This window comes from Martes martes, assembly GCF_963455335.1.
Source record: "Martes martes genome assembly, chromosome: 2".
Classification (NCBI taxonomy): Eukaryota; Metazoa; Chordata; class Mammalia; order Carnivora; family Mustelidae; genus Martes; species Martes martes.
In genome coordinates, this window is record NC_137889.1 from 139,201,567 (window position 1) to 139,219,600 (window position 18,034).

The 18,034-nt window shown below is 62.4% G+C and overlaps 2 protein-coding genes across 9 annotated transcripts in view; one reads left to right on the plus strand and one right to left on the minus strand.

The window, feature by feature from the left end:
- The window catches only part of TMEM175 (transmembrane protein 175), a 25,800-nt gene extending 24,157 nt beyond the window's left edge, over positions 1 to 1,643 (plus strand). For all 6 annotated transcript variants that reach the window (XM_080795140.1, XM_080795144.1, XM_080795142.1 and 3 more), the window contains one exon: positions 191 to 1,643. In XM_080795140.1, the coding sequence (XP_080651266.1) occupies positions 191 to 848 (658 nt within the window). In that variant the 3' untranslated portion in view covers positions 849 to 1,643. The remainder of the gene's footprint in view (positions 1 to 190) is intronic.
- Positions 1,103 to 13,714, minus strand: DGKQ (diacylglycerol kinase theta). 3 transcript variants are annotated; one of them, XM_080795115.1, is made up of 23 exons: positions 13,334 to 13,714; positions 10,613 to 10,692; positions 9,898 to 9,997; positions 9,429 to 9,514; positions 9,206 to 9,331; positions 8,624 to 8,777; positions 8,471 to 8,542; positions 8,249 to 8,349; positions 7,910 to 8,148; positions 7,728 to 7,818; positions 7,581 to 7,635; positions 7,393 to 7,454; positions 6,877 to 7,027; positions 6,468 to 6,506; positions 5,780 to 5,895; positions 4,363 to 4,514; positions 4,040 to 4,188; positions 3,772 to 3,950; positions 3,335 to 3,435; positions 2,998 to 3,144; positions 2,782 to 2,893; positions 2,550 to 2,702; positions 1,107 to 2,361 (listed from the first exon to the last, which is right to left on the minus strand). In XM_080795115.1, exons 1-23 carry the CDS (start codon positions 13,611 to 13,613, stop codon positions 2,260 to 2,262), a joined length of 2,847 nt encoding a protein of 948 aa, XP_080651241.1. In that variant the 5' UTR covers positions 13,614 to 13,714; the 3' UTR covers positions 1,107 to 2,259. The 3 variants fall into 3 exon arrangements, with proteins under 3 accessions (XP_080651242.1, XP_080651243.1, XP_080651241.1); XM_080795116.1 differs by lacking the exon at positions 9,898 to 9,997 and having other exon boundaries at positions 1,103 to 2,361; positions 13,334 to 13,344; XM_080795117.1 differs by lacking the exons at positions 9,898 to 9,997; positions 13,334 to 13,714 and having other exon boundaries at positions 1,103 to 2,361; positions 9,429 to 9,468; positions 10,613 to 10,625.
- Positions 13,715 to 18,034: the final 4,320 nt, after the last annotated feature.

Genomic DNA, 18,034 nt, shown 5'->3' on the forward strand with positions numbered 1-18,034 from the left:
TCTGAGAACCACAGAGGCTGCCCCCACCCCCAGATCAGGGGGACCACCACCCAAGCGGCCAGGCAGGTGCCGGGGTGTGGACAGGGCTCCGTGGAGGCCGGGGGGCTGTGGGCTGGGGCTGGGAGCCGCAGCCCCAACCTGACCGCCCACAGCGGGGCCAGGACCAATGCTGTGTGTTGGCCACCCTCAGCGAGGACAACGTGCCGGACCCCAGGGACGTGAAGGAGAAGTTCCACGGGAGCCTGGTGGCAGCACTGAGTGTGTATGGGCCGCACTTCCTGGCCTACTTCGGCTCTTTCGCCACGGTGGGCCTGCTCTGGTTTGCCCACCACTCGCTCTTCCTGCATATCCGCAAGGCCACGCAGTCCATGGGGCTGCTCAACACGCTGTCACTGGCCTTCGTGGGGGGCCTCCCGCTGGCCTACCAGCAGACTTCGGCCTTCGCGCGACAGCCACACGACGAGCTGGAGAGCGTGCGCATCAGCTGCGCCATCATCTTCCTTGCCAGCATCTTCCAGTTCGCCATCTGGACCACGGCCCTGCTGCACGAGGGGGAGACGCTGCAGCCCTCGGCCCGCTTCGGGGGCCGGGAGCACATGTTCATGTTTGCCAAGCTTGCGCTATACCCCTGTGCCAGCCTGCTGGCCTTTGCGTCCACCTGCTTCCTCAGCCGGTTCAGCACGGCCATCTTCCACCTCATGCAGATTGCCGTGCCCTTCGCCTTCCTGCTGCTGCGCCTCCTCGTCCGCCTGGGCCTGGCCCTACTGTGCGCCATGCGGGGCCTTGCCCAGCCAGCAACCCAGGCCGAGGAGGACGCACACGCCCCGCTCCTCCCTGCTGCCTGCTAGCTCCTGGGGCCTGGCCGCCCCCTCCTGCACTCAGCCTGCTTTTGGTTTGTATCTTCAGCCTTCTCTAGAGCCTTCGGGAGGTTTCTGCTTCTGCAGACAGTGCGACAGGAGCTTGTGTCCCCGTCTCTGTCCTAGGCCCACATTCTCACTCTTCGTGAAGCTAAACCACCGGGGTGCTCGCGCTCTTGCTGGGAGCCCATGGTGCCAGCCCTGAGTGGGGCGTGGGTCCCCAGGCACAAAGGACACGGCAGCAGCACAGCAATGGCCACACTGTATTGTCCTAGATATAAATTATGCTTACATTCAGGTAGTGACAAGGTACACAAGGGCCTGGGTGCAAGGCCACACCACCCCTCTGGGCGCACAGACGCACTTAAATACAAAGGACAGACAACTACAGACCAGAACCAGAGCCGAGGCCTGCAAAGCGGACACAAGTGATGCCACTGGGGACGTCAAGGCAGACACACGTGTGTGTGCTGGAGGCACGTGATAGGGATGTCCCGCCACAAATGGCCACTACAGTGCATTTGTGCAGATTTGGCAAAAGCTCAGGGGACATGGGGCTGGCGGGGCAGAGCTTGGTCGCATGGCGCTGGCAGCAAACAGGATGAGTGGAGAAACAGGATTCCTGGGCCTTTCTTTGGGGCCCCTGGAGCCTCCCCAGACTGATCCTGGGGCCTGTCTGAACCCAGGGTGGGGGAGGCCCAGGCACCTGGTCATCTGGACAGGCGCTGGGAAGGGCATGCTGATCGTTGACAAACAGGTGATTAAAGCTGGCTCCTCCCCAACATCACACTTTGTAAACTTCCTCTGGGCCTCCCCACCGGTTTGCTTTTGGTCCCTTCTGCATACTCCGCCCCAGCCCATGAGGGCCCAGCTTCCCTCCTGCTGCATCTCCAGGATGTCAGCCAAGCCCACCTGGCCTCAGGGCCCTCTGCCCCCCAACATGCAGCCCAAGCAGCTCCTCCACAGTGGCAGGGCCAGGAGAGAAGGCACCTTCCCCAAGACAAGTGGCAGGTGTCCCCACCCAGCCCTCAGTAGGAAGGTAGGCCACAGGCCCTGGTGGTTGGGGCATTCGGGGTCTGTACTGGGCCCACTCTGTTAGGAGCATCTGGGGGGATGGCCCAAGATTCGGTGCTGCCCAGCTCGGTGGGCTCACAGATGGTGGGGGGACGCAAAATGAGAAATGCCTTCCACCCAGGATGGTGGGCGGGACAACTGGCCAGCCAAAGCCCCGCACCCAGCCTGTCACTGGATCGGAGGCCGGGGGGAAACAGCTGCTACCCCACGCAGCTTCCATGTGCACAGGGGTGAGGAGGAGATGCCCCCAGTCAAAGCCGTAGGCAAGTCCGTCCACCACTGGCTGGCGCCCGCTGCTGCTGAACAGGCAAGCTGCTGCAGGGTCCCTCTACTTGGAGTCCCCTTCAGGGATGGGCACCCCATCTGCTCGGGCATCCTTGGGGGTTCCCGCCTTCCTGGGCTTCTGCTTGGTTTTCCTGAGCATGTGGACCTGTCCCACAACAGGTCAGGTCAAAGGGCTGGAAGATACTGCAGGCACGGTCTCAGCCCAGTTTACAGAAAGTGGGTGGGTTTCAGCCTGTGGGCCCCTCCCCTCCCTGTACCCAGGGGGCCACTGGGGAATAACGGTGCATGGCCCAGCCAGCCCTCAGGGCCCGCCCAGCTCACTGCACGTGGTACCTTGGGGCCCGCAGCTGAGATGATCATGTGCCCAGGAGCCTGGACCCAGGGCTCACCATCCACCTGCACGGGCGTGGCCTTGAGGAGGGTGACACGGAAGTAGGAGCCCTGGGCAATGCGGATGCCGGAGCGCAGCCCGCCCTGGACCTGGCCCTGGTAGTGGAGAGAAGGCCAGTGGGGCTCAGTGGGCCATGGTCCCATGCCAGGGCCCGCCCCGGCTGTCCACACTCACCATATGCATGACGCCCGTCACCCCCACCACCTCTAGCAGCCCGTCATCCATGCGTGGCTTCTCGAACCTTGAGTCACTGTCGGAGCCCCACAGATCGGCCCCTGAGCCCCAGCTGCACCGAGGGAGGGGTGCACAGGTGAGTAGGCAGGCTGGATGAGGGCCTCAAGCCCCACCAGAGGAGCCCTTGGAGCCCCTTGGAGCCCCACCCACTGGCACCTGGGGATATTGATGAAGATAAGACCCTCGATGCTTGGCAACTCCACTTCCTGCTGCTCCACCTGCAGCCGGATCTCCTTGTGTAAGCCTCGGGAGTGGCTGATCTTCTGCAGCCCAACCCGCACGTACACACCTTTATTGTGGAACCTGCGGAGGAGGTGTATGCCTACAGTCAAGGCGGAGCCCTTGCCCTACCTATGACGCCCCCCCTCCACAGCCCCAGGTTCCAGCCCCATCCACCAAGTCCTGCTGGTGAACCCCAGGAAGTACGCTGTCACCAGGGGGCAGCCCTGTGATCTAGAGCAGTCCTAAGCCCCCATCCTTGATGTTCTGGCACCTGCTCGTGAACTTGCCAGGCTCCTCCTCCCGTGCCTGGTGGAAGTCCAGGCTCAGCTCTGCATCAATGCCTATCCCGCAGTAGTTACTCATCTGCACAATCTGGAGATAAGACACATTCTCCCATGACCCTGGTCAGTTTTCACCACATGCTCCCCATCTCCAATAAGCTGGGTCCAGCCTCCTCGTCTCCGACCCAACCCTCCGCTGTTGTCACAGCAGCTTCCATCCTGTGATTGATGTGCACTCAGAGGGAGGCAACCATCTGAGCCAGCCAGCCCGGGATGTCCCCAGCAAGCCGCTGCTGACCATGCCTCAGCTTCCCCGTAAATGGGGCGGCCCTGGTGCCTACACCAGGTGGTGGCTGGGATCCACATGAAACCCTGGACAGAAGCAGAGAGTTGCCTGTGGGGGGCCCGACAGGTGCCACCCTGGTACCTTGGGGGGCTCAACGTCTGCCACGCTGTCCTCTGCAGCACCAGCCTCGTGAGCGTCCAGCAGAATGGTCCAGCGGTCCATGAGTACGGCGTCAGCCTCATCCACCGACACCAGCACGGAGAATGGGTCCTCCCCACTATAGCCCGCCCCCCAGCGGAGGACCCGGCCGAGGTCATTCCCTGGGACAGGGGCAAGAGAAGACAGACTCTCCACACCCACCCCCTCCCACCCTCCTAGGCCTGTCCCTCGATCTGCTGGCTGGCCCCACCTGTGCCCAGCGGCAGGATGGCCACAGAAGGCTCCGGGCACGCCAGACGGTGCCGCATCTCCTCCAGGGCGGCAAGCACCCAGCCCACAGTGCCGTCCCCACCACACACCAGCACCCGGAAGCAGGGCACCTGAGAGAACACATGGAACCTGGCAAGAGGCAAACAGGAAGCACTCAGTGCTCGCAGACCAACAGGAGCACCTGAGCCAACGCAGAACAGCCTGGATGGTTCCATTCCCTCAGGCCTCTTCACAGCCGTGTGCAAGCACCCCTCCAAAGGCTCGTGAGGCTGTGAGCAGCGTGGCGGGGAACCCCACACTCACCCAGGAAGAGGCCCCCCGTTGGTCAGTTCAAAGACCTGGTGAGGGTTCAGCAGCTTCCGGAAACTACAGAGCAGGTCACGGCCCTTGAGGCCTCCACTCTTGGGGTTCACAAACACGAGGAGGGGGCAGGAGTCTGGGGGCAGCTTCGTGTGCTGACAGATGGGGGGGCTGGGTTAGTGCAGGTACTCAAGGCCACCTCACGGGGGCAGTGACAAGTGCTCCAACCCTGAGCCCACATAGCCTGAGCCCACCTGTGGCTAGCCCCCTGCCTGAAGGCGGCACACATGTACCCCAGGAGGAGATGAGGCTGGCCGGCCTGGAGCTCTGAGCATACAGGCCACGCCACCACCCACCGTGACCCTTGTAGCCAGACTGTGCCCAGTGCCTGATCCACACAGCCGAGGCTGGACACCCACGTGGGAGTCCACATGCCCCTCCTGCAGCTCTCCAGGCCCCTGCCCACCCCCAGCACAGCCAGCAGGAGCAGCCAGGCTCACGGAGGGGCCCCTGCCTCCCATGGGCAGAAGTCTATCTCCCAACAAACATCCCCCAAAACGTGGGGCCCAGAGACAGCAGGTAGGGGGCTGAGGTCCCAGCAATGGTGAGGGTGGTGGGGGGCACCAGCATCCATTGGTGGGAGATGCTGGGTAACAGGCACGACTCAGCAACACCTCAAAGCCAAGGACACACTCAGGGTGATGTGTGACCCGTGGGACAGAGCTGCCTGCAGTCCTCCCACTCCCGCTCACCCCGCTGCCAGGAGAAAGTGCACGTCGGCACCGCCCACCAGGTTCTGCCTGTCCAGGACCCCAACCTGCAGGGGCTGTGTCCTCATCAGGACAGCATGGTGATGCCTGGTTCAGGTGGGAGGGGTCAGCCAGGCCCAGGAGTCACCCCCCCCAGTCCCCAACAGTGACCTCACCTACTCTTTAATTCCGCTACACCCAGACAGGGCTCTGGGGTCAGGGCCAGAGCAGCCACCAACACTTCAGGAGAAACCTTAGGGGCCAGCAGGGGTGAGGACCAGAGGCTGCTGGCAAAGGCATGGAGCATAGGGCACAACCTGGGGCTCCAGCTCCTCACCCTGCCCCAACCCACATAGTGTCTACCCCGGGCCTGGGCTTATCCCACTTCACTCTTCCAGACGTGGTCCAAAGTCAGGGAGCCCCACCTCCGGGCCAGAGGTGGCCCAGGACTCCCAAGCAGGGGTCCCAGTGACCCTGGAAAAGGCAAGGACCTCCCAGGATGTGTGCATACACACAGCCCCTAGGAGGCAGCCATGGCAGGATGGGAACTGCAGCTTGTAGTCCTCCACCCGTCAGCCATGGTACAGGCCTGTTGCCCCCAGATCTCAGACTCCTCCCAGGCTGTGAACCGTGTGTTAGACAAACCAGTGTCCCTGATGGCACCCACTCACCAGCACGTCTGGGAGCACCAGGGCGGTGAGCGGCCGGCCGTGCACAGCTGTGTCCCTGACCAGCATGTAGAGCCGCTCGGCCTCCGCAAAGCAGGCCACGTCCAGCACCACGGCGCCTGCAGCACGGGGACTGTGAGCTCAGACTGTGGCCTCCCTCATCCTGCTGCCAGAATGGACCCTGGGTCTGGCCATCCAATGGCAGCCGCGTGATGCAGGACCACCAGCCCCGTGGAGCCTTTGAGGGTGACCAAGCTCAGAGACAGGACACAGAGATGGACAAAAGAGGGCAGCGTGGCAGAGCACACCCTCACCCCAGGGCCTGGGAGGAACACCCCCTCAAGAATGGAGAATACTGATGACTGCTGGGGACCCCCAGAAGGCATTTGGGGCTCATGGGAATAGCCTCCCGCTTCTGGGCAGATTTGCAGTCTCCCATGAAAAGGAAGATGCAAACCCAAGGGCAGAACAGGTTTTTGAGAAAAGTCCTCTGCAGCTCGATCACATTTCAGCAAAAGCATGATAGCCGGGAGCCAGGGAAAAAACCACAAATGGGTCCCTCCCACAGGGTTCCCCCAGAAAAAGGTCAGGTCCTAAATAAAATGGAACACTGAATACAGAGGTAAGAAGGGCAGGCCTTTCCACCTGACTCCAGAGCCCAATCTGACCAAGCCCTACAGCAGCGGCTCACCTTGGGAGGAGTAGACGTGGCTCAAGGACACCAGGCCAGCTGCGAAGATAGGCTGTAGTCAGGGAAGGTGCATGGTCCCCAGGCCCTGCCCAGCCTCGGAGGCCAACCCTGCTGCCCCTGTTTGCAAGTGGTTCCCACAACCTAGGAGGGGCAGCTCCCCCAGCATGTCCCTCCCCAGCTCAGAGCAAAAGGCAGAGGCTGGACCTCTGGGGTCTCAGAAGCCCCTTGGAGGAGGTGAGCACTGTGGGCCCTGGAGGTGAGAAAAGAGACCCAACGAGTGGGAACCAGCCTGGCAAAGGCTCAGGTACCGTGTGGCGGGGGAGGAGGAGAGGAGAACCAGCCCCCACGGTCTGCTCTCAGAACCCATCCCCTCCTCCCCCTGCTCCCCGGTCAGCCCAGGCAGTCACACCTTTGGTGGCCACAGCCTCATCCAGCAGGCTGCCATACTCCTGGGCAGACAGCCCGAAAGGCAGGCCAGCAACATACAGGGAGACACGGGGGGCCACAGCTCTGCTCTCAGCTACATAGAACCGCGTCTGGGTCATCTGTCGCAGGGACGTCTGTGGGGAGGTAGGACCCGGAGCAGAGCACTTAGGGAGGGCACCACCGTTCCCGGCCCCTCCACCCTCCGTCCAGAAAGACTTCCCGGGCTGAACCACCCTGAGATGAGACAGAAAAGGAAACACAGGCCTCCTCCCTCGGGACAAGCCCCTCAACTCTCCTCAGGGAGCCCCAGGGAGTGGGGTCTGGGGCTCAAAACGCCACCTTCAAGAGAACAGTGACATGAGCAAGCAGACAGACCCGCCAGGCCCAGGAGGGCTGGCACTGGCACGTAGGGTCCTGGGGACAGGCTCCCTCGCTGGGAGGCAGTAGCCATAGCCAAAGGCTGGTGACTCTGCGGGGACCAGCATTCACACCAAATGACCTGCCGGATGTCACGAAGCCGGGCAAGCAAGGGCTCCTTATCCTCCAGCACCGTCCGCTGGACTGCAAGAATGACAGGCAAGGCCCGTGGGCACCAGGTTCCACTCGCACATCTGCAAGCAGCTGCCCCGAAGACCTCAGGGCACCCCGGGGCAGATCGGGGACCCTCAACTGCAGGCTACCGCTCACCTTGCCTGCTGCCCATGAGCACCTCCTCCAGCTGGAAGCTCTCTGGACCCTCAGCCTGTGGGGGGCAGAGGTCACAGCATCAGGCCTGGAGCCCCAGCTCCTCCAGGTCTTCCACCAGGCCAGCCAGGACCACAATGGCATACACACCTGACGGCCGAGCAGCGGGAGAGCCTCCAGCACCACGGTCCGGGCTGTGCTCCGCGGGGTCACACGGATGGACACGTAGGCCACACCCACCCTGCAGGGAACAATCTCAGGAGCTCAGGTCACATGCCCCCACCCCCCCCAGCTCCTGCCGGCAGACCATGAGCCCGGGGCCTGGGTCTCACTTGAGCCAGGCAGGGTAAATCTTCAGGTCTTCCTGGGTGTGGGGCAGAGCACGGAGGATCCAGGCCTCGGGGGCGGCCTCTCGGGAGCCCGGGCCTCTGCTGCCCTCCTCCTCTGCACTCCCTCCGGCCCGGGTCCTGCCCCGGGTCCCGGGGTCCATGGTGTGGACAGATAGGGGGAGGGCCTGCAGCTCGAAGTTGCAAGGGTCCTCCGTGACACAGTAAGCCCGAAGCGCTGCCTCCTGCAGGGGGGCGGAGGGGGGCAGATGTAGACACCAGCCAGGGCCACCCCTGATGCCACAAAGCTCCCCAGGAAGGCGCCCTGCAGGGGCCCCCTCTTACCAGCACCTCCTGACTCCTGGCCTGGCGGGGGACAGCGATAACACGAAAGTGGTTTCTCTGCAGAGCATCGTTGCCATCAAAGATCTTCAGGGTCTGTTTGCCTGGGCCGGAGAGAAGTGAATGTGGGTCCACGGAGTGGGGTCCGGGCTGGGGACAGGATGGGGGATAGGGTGAGGGATGAGGGGACCAGGCTGCGGGCCACAATGGCTAAGAGGCACTCACTGGACTCCGGGGCCAGCACCTCTCTGCCCAGCCCAGTAGGGGCGCTTCCGTCTGCACCATCGTCCCCCTCACCTGCCGGAGGGGCACAGCTGACCTCCTACCCAGGCCGACCCCCAGCCCACACACCCGGCCCCAGCACAGCCCCTCACTCACCCTGCTCTGGGGCCGCACTCTCAGAGATGCGGAAACAGTGCATCTTACTGAAGTTTCGGGACAGCAGGCGCACGCACGCCGGCGGGAGGACCATGGTGTGCAAGCGCCCAAACGTGCACTCTGGGGCAAGCGCCGCAGAGCAGACTGAGTGGGCCTGCAGATGGGAGAATGGGCCAGCTGTCAGCCACTCTGCAGCGGCCCACGCTGGGCTGATGGCCCCTGACCAGGCCACGGCGGGGCGCACAGGCGGGTGGCACTACCCTCAGACCAAAAGGATCCCTGACTCTGTACAATGGAGACCATCCCCAGCCCCGACAGAGTGCAATGCAGATGGGTGAGCATGGAAGGACGCACCGCACCTGCTCTCAAGACCTCCAACCTACTTTCCAAAGGGATAATATATCCACTCTGCCCCACCCCCCAGGACTATGATACCCCACCCCCCAGGAACTGCCCATCCCCGCCCTGCCCACCAGGAACTCCACCATCCCATTCTGCCCCTCAGGACACCACCACCTTGCAAAGCCCCACCTGAACACCGCACCCCTCTCCCCCCAGGGCCGGCAAAGCGCAAAGCCCCACCTGCACGCTGCACCACTCGCAGCGCACGCCCGCCAGCACATCAGAGGAGCCGCACGTCTTCCTGCAGACCTCACAGCGCGCACCAGAGGGCAGGTTCCCCTCCCGCCAGTGGTGGTGGTGCGTGTCCTGTGGAGGGGGCCGTCCTGGCTCAGCCAGCCCCCAGCACCACCACCTCCCCCCCCACCCCGCCCCCAGGCTCAGGCCTCCGGCCCTGTGCACTCACGTGGTCCCAGTGCCCATCCTGGTGGCACTGGCGGCAGTCACTGCAGGCGAAGGGCACACAGTCGGGGTGAACGTGCAGCTCACACACTGGGGGGCGGGCAGGGTTAAGGGCCTCTCGCCTCTCCCCACAGCCCTGCCCCCTTCTCTTGGGCAGCGCTGCCAAAGCCGGTTCCCTGCACATCCCAGCCACACTTCCTGGACCCTTCCTCGAGCGCACAGCAGGTGCCCCTCCCCTCAGGGGACAGGAGCCGGCTTCCCATTGCTCCCCGTCTTCTGGCCCCCTGCACCTGCTTCCCCATGAGGGCAGCTTGAGAGTCCACAAACACATCCCCCCTCATGGGCGCCCAGGGCACCACCCCACCTCCTGCCTGGCCACCTGGCCACAGCAGGGTGTGGAACCCCTGGGCAGCAGAGACCAGGACCCTGGTGAGAGCGCAGACCGCGGGGCGGCCAGGCCAGCTGGGCAGTACCTTCACAGCGGAGGGCGGGGGCCTCCAGGGCCTTGCGGCACACGGCGCAGAACTTGCGCTTGTAGAAGCCCCGTGGGCTGAAGCAGTGGGCCACAGGGACCTGCAGGGAGCAGAGCTCCCCCTCAGCCTGGGGCCCACCTGACAGCACCCAGCCAGCGCCAGCAGGCCTCGTCCTCTGTGGCCCAGAGAGCCCTGCGGTGCCCCCCAAATCCTCCCCTGCCCCTCTGTGCCCTTGGGTGCCCTGCTGGAACTGCCCACTCTCCTCTGAGTCCCCCAGGCCAGGCTGCCCCTCCTGCAGGGAGCCCCCTGCTGGTTCTTCCCGGGGCCTGATTCAGCTGTGCCGGTCCAGGAAGCCTGGGCGCTGGCTGCTTCCTCCAGGCCTCTTCCCTGCCCCCATGATACATCCGGGGCAAGCTGGACGAAACACTCATGGGCAGAGGCCCACCAACAGGCAGGAGCAAAAGTGCTAGGTGCCAGGGACCCCAGAGCAGGAGGGATCAGAATCAGCAGGAGGTGAGGCCTGGCTACTGCCCTGGGAGGGGCTCACACACAGGGACTTGGGACACGGTCAGCATCCTGGAGACCCAAGGCAGCACACAGGAGCACTCCTGCACCATCCACCCAGACAGCCTGACTCAGCCCAGCACCTGCCATGAAAGCTCGCTCCCCCAAGCCCCGCACCACCACCACCCCCGCCCCATCCCACCGTACGCACTCGGACCAGGCTGGGTGCCACACCCGTACAGGGAGTCTTCACGTGCTTCAGGCACTTCTCGTGGGACATGAAGTTGCAGACTACGGAATGAGAGCAGCATGAGTTGGCTCCTGTCCGACCCAAGCATCAGAAGACCCCAGGCTTTGGCATGCAGAAGGGAGGCCGTGGCCAGCAGGAGCACCAGGGGCCACGGCCAGCTGCCCACATTCTGCAGGGGCAGTGCACCTCTCACAGTGGGCCCACTCTGCCAGAGCTGAGGGGGAGTCAGCGTGGGGTGAATCCCTGCAGCCCCCGCCCCACTGCGACCCAGCAGTGAGTGATGGGGAAAGTGACTCCCGCCATCCCCACTATCGTTGGGGCAGAGGGAGGGCGTGGCCACAGCATCCCCCCACAGAAGCACGTGAACACCCTGATCCACTGCGCCACCCCACCTCTCATCCCCAGAGAGCCCAGAGTGGGGATGCTGCTGTGTCCCAGGGTCTTGAGAGTGGCCCCTGTCCCTTGCATAAGGGGCCCACTCCAATCTGTTGGCCCTGAGGTGCAGGCAGGTAAGTGGACATCTCCCCCCAGACCAGCAACACTAAGAACATCCTTCCCCCTCTCCCCCACAACTCTGAAGACCCTCTGACCACCCCTCCCATGTGCTGTGTGCCTATTGAGACCAGAGCCAGTCTGTGATGGTCCAGGACCTCCCGAGGCCAGCAGGGTAGGGGGTGGCCAGCCCAGGGATGGCCACACCTGCCCCCACCCAGAGGGATAGACAGCCCAGAGGTTCTAAAGGCAGTGAGTACTCCAACATAGGCTGTGTTTCCGAGGGCCTCCTGTCCTGGGGTGCAGGCCACTAAGAAGGGAGGCCTGGAGAGTCCAGCCACACTGAGGCCCAGAGACAGACAAGATGGGGGGGAGGGGTGCAAGAGGCCTAGGGAGGGACAGGGGACATGGGCTGGGCCCCTCTGGGGTGGGATGGGTTGGACAAAGCAGCAGGAGGCTGGGAAGTGGGCAGTTGGCAGAAGAACTCACTCTCCAACATAGCGCTTGGTGAAAAGTATGAGCAAGGGGCCCTGAGGCAGCCCCATCCTACCCACTGAAGCCCTACCCACCCAGTCCCTAGGAGGAGGACACAGACAGGTCCTCCACAGGCTAGCAAAGACAGCCCTGAGGCCTTGCTTCCGAAAAAACTGCAGTAGGCTGGGGTCAGATGGAGTAAGTGGGGAGACACAGAGGAAGGGTGAGCACTCTGGCTAGCTTCCCCTCCAAGGCACCCAGACTAGCTCTGTCCCGGAAGGCAGCAGCTGCAGGCAGGTGGCGCCCAGCTCCTCTGGCCCACGGAGATAGTGCCTGATCGCCCCACATCCCACATCCTGGTTACTCCCTGGCAGGGAAGGAGGCCCTTCCTCCCACACCCTTGTCAGGCTCCTCTGCTGGCCAAGATTACGAGCCCCTTCTCCAGAGGTGGGGAGCACGTCCTCACAGCTGCCCAGGGATGGCCTCCACGTCATCCCCCAAGCCCAGCCCCTTTCAAGAGCTGCTTCGCCCTTTAGACCCAGAGCCCCACCTGCAGGAGGTCATAGCACTGAGGAGGACCTGGAGTCTAGCCTTAGACTTGGAGCCCTGCCTTCATCACCCCTCACCTGTGCAGGGCTCCTGGGTTCAACCTCAGACCTGGAGCCCTGCATTTACCATCTCTCACCTCTCACCTGTGCAGAGGTCCTGCGTCTAGCCTCAGACCTAAAGCTGACTCAGCCTGCATAAGCACTGTTCCCCACTCAGGTGAGCCAGTTGGCATGGGACAAGATAAGACAGTGCAGTGTTTCTGAGAATCTAGGGGTGACTTGCCCCATGCTAGCTGGCCAGACCACCTGGTGCTGCACTAGGGAGTCAGCTCAACCATGCCATTTTCTTGGGCAGAAGGCATCCCGCCTGAGAGACCCAGCTTCCTCCATCCAGACCTGGTTAAGTCTTCTCTGTAAACTTTGGTGTAAGTGGTCCCTCTGTCCCCAGAGCCTAAAGCCTGTCTCCATGAGTGGAGCAAAGGCTCCCCACATGCCTGGGTAGCTGTGGTCCTCAGGGCCTACCCACCTGTCCTGCCAGAGGAAGCAGGACTACAAGAGAGCAGACCTGGGAAGCTTGTGCCCTCGTTGTCCAATAAGCCAGCGGAGGGAGGGCCTCCTGGCCCAGGCAGCCAGCTTGGCAGCTAGGTGCCAGCCCTGTTGGGGCATGCCGCACTTGGCCCTTGTGGGTAGCAGTGTGCTCGCAGGGCAAGAGAAGGCCCAGCACTAGGGCACGGGATCCTACCAGCGGCCCCGACCAGCCCTGCCTGACCACAGTGCTGCCTCCTTGCTGCCCCAGCTGCAGGGAGTGAGGAGCCTAGAGGAGTCCCACCTGCTTGGGGGACCCTGAACTCATCCCCCAGTCACTGCACCTGCCCCACAACGCCCACAGTACTCTTCTCTCACTGAATCCCAAGCCAAGTGAAGGAGCCCAGGAAGCAGTTTTTTCCTGAGGCCCACAGTCCTGGGGGAAGCCACCTGGTGCCCCCAACCCCTTGGAAGAGCCAGTGCTTATTGCCTCCCTGGAGAGGGTCCGAGGCCAGCACACTCTTGCCCCAGGGGTCAAGCGGCTCTGTCCTGAGGAGCCCACTGCTGGAAGTGCAGAGGTCAGAGGGGAGGAGCCCATTCTGGGCCAGGGGCTGGGGTCTGTGATGGGGCCGCGGGCGCTCACCGTCGCAGAGGAAGCCGGCCAACCCCCAGATGAAGTCGGAGCAGAGGTGGCAGAAGGTGGGCTTAGTGAGCGTCACCTTCCGGAAGCTGTGGCCAGACGCGGCGGGGCCTGGGGTCCTGGCGCCCGCCCGCTCCGGGCCAGACCCCGACCCCGGCCCCGGCCCTAGTCCCGGGCGCGCGGGGCCTCTGCCGCCTAGCTCGGGGCTGGAGGCCGGGCTGCCCGGGCGCGGCGAGCTACCGCCGAGCCAGGCACGGGCCCGGGACTCGGCCGCCGCCGCCATCCCTGCCCGGGCTGCCCGACCCCGGCGGCTGGCGAGAGCCGGGTCCGCGCCGCGGGTGAGAGGGGGTGCCGCCTCCCAGCCGACCCTGCCGTCCGCGCCAGGCTTCCGACTGCGCCCGCCGCCACTGCGCAAGCGCATGCTCGGGGGCGGGGGCCGTGGAGCTGGGGGGCGGGGCCCGGGCTGGGGCGGTGGGCCTTCTGGGGCGGGGCCTGGGGCGGCGGGGCGGGGCAGGGAACCGGGGCGGGGCCTGGGGCGGCGGGGCGGAGCCTGCGTTGGGACCTACCGGAGGTGGAAAACCTGCCGGCGGGCTTGCGGACCCGGGGTCCGAGCCCCGGCCTAGTGAGGGACAGCTTGGGGAGGTCTGGAGGGCAGGGGGATGGAATTGGCCTTCGGCCGACAGGCTGCACCGGAATCGGGCCCGGGTTCCCCGCACGCAGCCTCCCGACGACTCTGGCACCAGGAGTTTGCACCTGCGGCGCCCAGACCCGCGCCTGCGCAGATGGACACCTCCCACGCGACACTGGATCCCGCGGGTGGTTAGCGGTTGCACTGGGAGGCCCTGCGAGCGCACGGCACAACCCAGGGGTCCGAGGGTGGGGTCGGGAACCAAGGCCCGCCTCCCCTGCATACCCCCACCAGCCTTGTGTGACAGCCGGTGCGCTGTGTTTTCGCAAGCGTGGGCCCTGCCTTACCCCTAGTACCCTGAGGCCCGGCCCCTGTCCTCACCACAGATGGGGACGTCATGAAGATCCGGCTCAGCAATAGCCAGGGCCTGCATTCCCCTTCCCCACGCGCCAACGTTGCTGCCCCGCCTGTTAACTGCTGGTGCTCCCTCCCATCAGCTCTCTCTTGGGAAGCTGGAGGGGCCAGCATCCCTCCCTCCAAGTCATGGCCTAGTGTTCCCATCAGGGCCTGGACTGTCCAACGTCGCCCCTCCCCCTCCTCTACCCTCCTCCTGCTAGGAAAACCCACCACCGCCGCACTCCCGGGAAAGGCAGTGAGTTCTGCCAGCCAGCCCTACAGAGATGTCTGGTTTTAGGAAGGGACAACCACAGCTCACACAGCTTTGTTTTGTCCAGGTGGTGCTGGGGACATGTGGGGGACGTGCCCACAAAGGTCACCCTGACCCCGTTGCCTGCCAGAAATCACTCCAGGGTCGCTGCTTCTGTGGGCCTGAGCGCAGACTGCTGTGAATGTGGCCGAAATGGGCATCATGGGCCAAGGGTGTTCTTGGGGGACCCAGAAGGGATAAGCAGGGCTGCAGGGAGAGGCTGGCTCCTGCAGAGGTGGAGAAGGGTTGAGTCCCAGGGTCCCAGAGGAGGAGAAAAACCGGGTGGGGGATGCAACCAGGGGAGAATAATGTCCAGAGTGGGGGTGGGGGGCGACGACCAAAAGGCCAGGAAGGCAATGCCCTGGAAGTGTGTTGGGCCTGCTGGGAGGGCCTGTGGAGTGAGAGACAGGGAGGGTTGCAGTGCCTTGTTTTGCTGAGGGGGATTCCAGGTGTGCACAGCAGAGGGAGATAGAAAGAGGGCAGTGTGGGAAACAGGGTCCTGAGAAGGCGGGAGGACTCTCACCCTCATTCCCAGGATGGTTCTTCACTGTCCGGAAACCACTCACTGCGCACCCAGATTGATTGGGCTGACATATCTGCCCTCTTGGAGCTGAGTTCTAGGACTGAAAGACAACAAACTGAAAAATAAAGAAGCAAGCCACTTAATGTCTTAGTGCCAGGCATGAATGGAGGGAGCCAGGCCTGAGTGCCCAGGAGGAGCTGGGCTGTGGGCAGCAGGAAAACATCCAAGCATGGGGAGACAGAGGGTGCAAAGGCCCTGGGGCCACTCCTCTCTCCTTGTCTCCTCAGCACCCCCATTCTGGCTTCAACCCACCCAGCTCCCTGAACCTGCCCTCAGCCAGGCCGCAAGTCACAGGCGAGGACCAGGCCCCAGGACCAACATGCCTCCTGGCCCTGGGAGGGTTATAATCTAGCCATGGTGCCTGAGAAGGGGCAGGTTTCTATGGAAGACCACTTGGCACCATACAAACTACAGCTGACTTCTTAGGAAACAGGACCAAGGACATATATCTCCATGAGTGAGAAAGTGGGGAGCAGGGGAAACACCTGGAGAAGGGTTACCGCATGTCCATTTCTGCAGAAACCTAACTCTGCTCTCTGATGCAGTGTGCCAACGGAAATGGCAGACACACTGCTGTCAAACCTTCCACGAACTTCTTAGGACCCCTACCAGAATAGCTGGCAGCTTCTAGCTGACAGCTGAAAACATCTGTGCCCGGAGCATGGCGCTGCTCGAGGATCTGGGTGGCCCACTCCATGCCCATGCTCCCACAGAGAGCTTTGGGTCTACAGGCCGTGCCCCTCCCCTTCTCTCCCCTCGCAGTCTCAGTAAGCTCAGGCACCCCAACACAACATAAGCCAGCCACAGGCTTGGGGCACTTCTCAAAGTTCTGGAGGCCGCAAGTCTGAGGTTGGGGTGGCGCTCAGTCACGTTCTTGTGGGGGACTCATCCTCATTTGCAGATGGGCCTTCTTGCTTGGCTCCTCACACAGCAGCAGAGAGGCAGAGAGAACAAGCTATCTGGTGTCCCCATCCCGTGCTCTTGACCCCCAAAGGCCCCACCTACAAACGCCATCCACAGGGGTAGAGTTTCAATACAGGAATCAGTGACAGAATCCTTGCCCATTGTCCAAGCCCCTCGGCTCGTGGTACTCGGTTACAAGGAGCCTGGCAGACTCACACGGAAACTGGCCAGCTGGGCATTGTTCACTGGGGGCCTCTGATGCCCGCGCTCTGCTCTGAGGGCCGTGGGTGGGTCCCTTTGCTCCTGGAGCACGCTCAGTGCACGTTAGCAGCCGCACCACGGCTTCTCTCTGCTGTGGACATGCTTGTGTGCTGGAGCCAGACTCCGGTTGTTAGGAAACACGCTTCCAGGAGCTCTGGTCCGTGTGTGCACACGTCCACAGGAGAAACCTTGCCGGGCCATAGGACATGCTGTGACCACCTCTAGAAGATAATCCCAAAGAAAAATAGACCCACACACAAAAATAAAAATGTATATGTCCACTGGCAACATAGGAAATTTCCCTCTGTGCACTCGTGTGACAACTAATGGTCCTAGAGTTGCAGTCTTTCTGGGAGGTTGTGGTGTGGTTTCCACTTCTGTCCCTTGGGGGCAAGGCAGTCACCAGACCCTTATCGCAGATCCACCTGCCACCTGCAGCTCAGCTCATAAGGCCCTGTTTGTTCAGTGACTCCATCATTTTTCTAGTGAGCATCTTGTCTTTATTGATTTATAGTTTTCAAGCTCTAGAGATGATTGTTTTGTCAACAACAGTCCATTCTCGCCGTCCATGGCTGCTGCACTCTGGAGCCATGAACACACAGCCCGGGCTCCTGGGGGAAGGCAGAGTCGGCTTCCTGGGAGCCACTGGTCACAACAGAACCGTGTGTCATGTGGCTTCTGTATGAAGTCACCTTACCGACTCTGCTGTTGGCTCATCAAGGAACCAGTGGCCGGCATCGCTGCGCCTCAAGCCTGAACAAAACCCGCCCCACTCACGGTTTCCTCCGTGGGCCCATCGCAGCCTCTGGCATGTAGAGCCCTGGGTGGGACTCCAGCACCACGCAGGGGGTGGGGGGCGCATTTTCAGCCACGGAGTCACAGCCAAAAGCACGAAAATGCGGGACATGGGGCACCAGACAGACAACAGACAGGACACTGGTTTCCAGGACGAGCCGAACCGAGAAGGTAGGGCGCTGCCTCCTCCTGTCTTCACCAGGGACGTCGGGTCCCGCTCCGTCCCCACTGCTCTGGCCACGCCCCCGAATGACCATGGACACTGTGGGCTTACAAAGGGTTTAGCAAGCAGGTGAATTCGCGATTCCAGGATCCGTGAATACTGAAGTTTCCTGGGTCAGCACCGCCTCCTCCACACCAGGATGGTCCTGTCACTCTCGTGTGGCTCTGGGTGAACAGGCCTTCTTAAGCCTTCATCTCATCCAACTGATCAGCCTTTCCTTGCTGGGGAGGGCCTTTGCGTCCTGTTCGAGAGCCTGTAGGCCCTGAGACCATAGAGATGCTGCTGGGTTCACAGTTCCATCTCCCGAGGCCACCGGGCCTATCTTGGCAGTGTGGGTGAGGCAGCATCCCATAGCCTCTCTCTTTAAGAAAGAATGCAAGTCATCATAGAATTAGATACAAATGTATTCAAAAGGAGAAAGGAAATCATAATATTCTTAAGAACTTACCAATAGCAGAAACACCACAAAATCCAGAAAATACCACAATTTTTATTCATAGCTGCATGGTACACCACTAGGATAAATTTTTCATCTACATTTTTTTATTGTCTCTTCTTTTTTTTTTAAGATTTTATTTATTTATTTGACAGACAGAGATCACAAG